Source organism: Nanorana parkeri, unplaced genomic scaffold, assembly GCF_000935625.1.
Source record: "Nanorana parkeri isolate BGI_ZX_2015 unplaced genomic scaffold, ASM93562v1 scaffold1320, whole genome shotgun sequence".
Lineage (NCBI taxonomy): Eukaryota > Metazoa > Chordata > Amphibia > Anura > Dicroglossidae > Nanorana > Nanorana parkeri.
Window position 1 is genome coordinate 312,004 of NW_017307588.1, and position 946 is coordinate 312,949.

At 48.2% G+C, this 946-nt stretch overlaps 1 protein-coding gene across 1 annotated transcript in view; it reads left to right on the forward strand.

Annotated features, from left to right (window-relative positions):
• Positions 1 to 946, forward strand: part of LLGL1 (LLGL1, scribble cell polarity complex component) — a 56,228-nt gene that overhangs the window by 34,703 nt on the left and 20,579 nt on the right. The window contains exon 11 of the mRNA XM_018569306.1: positions 435 to 652. Within this exon, the coding sequence (XP_018424808.1) occupies positions 435 to 652 (218 nt within the window). The remainder of the gene's footprint in view (positions 1 to 434; positions 653 to 946) is intronic.

A 946-nucleotide genomic window follows, 5' to 3' on the forward strand; every position in this document is an offset into this window, starting at 1 on the left:
CCCCTTTCCCTTCGTTAGCCGACGGAGCCACTTGGGCCGGTGAGTTTGCCCGAGAAACTTTCTGCACGAGCGCCAGCCAAGGCATTGGCCTATACACATACAGCACAGCAATGAAGTAATAAAATGAACTAGGATCAAACTAATCCAGCACGTTATTATTCTGAGTTGCCCCACTCAAGCGGCGGCCATATTGAGTGGGGCACGTGAGATTAATAACGTGCTGGATTAGTGTGATCCTAGTTCATTTTATTCATTGCTGTGCTGTATGTGTATAGGCTAATGTAGTTGGATCTGTATGTGCGTTATAATAATCGATAAAAAAAAAAAATTTGATCGAACACGAAAATTTGAATAAGTACCAGCCATACTAGATTTACATATAGGTTAAAGAACGAGTTTTCACCTTTTTTTTTTATTTTTGTGCTTCGTTCTAGATCTGGACAACCCCACAGCTCTGGTCGTCCTGGTGGAGGAAGAATTGGTAGTAATTGACCTCGAGAGCCCCAGCTGGCCGACCATCCACTCGCCCTACCTGGCCCCTCTCCATTCATCTGCCATCACCTGCTCCTACCACATCTCCAACGTCACTCTGAAGCTGTGGGAACGGATCATTCTGGCCGGCGAGCAGCAGAACCCACAGATGTCTTCTGCGGTGAGAATGCCATAAGAGAGCCAGCATCCTACTGGTCCTGTAGTATGCACATATGATGAGAGCCTAAAGCGGAGGTAAGCAAACTCCGGCCCTCCAGCTGTGGTTCAACTACAAATCCCATGAGGCATTGCAAGACTCTGACAGACATGACTCCCAGAGACAGATGCATTATGGGATTTTTAGCTTCACAACAGCTGGATGGCTCGAGTTTTCCTACCCCTGGCGTAAAACTAACTAGGGCCACCCTTCTGGAGGCTACACCTGAGAGACGGCTAGGTGTGTGACCCCCCCCCC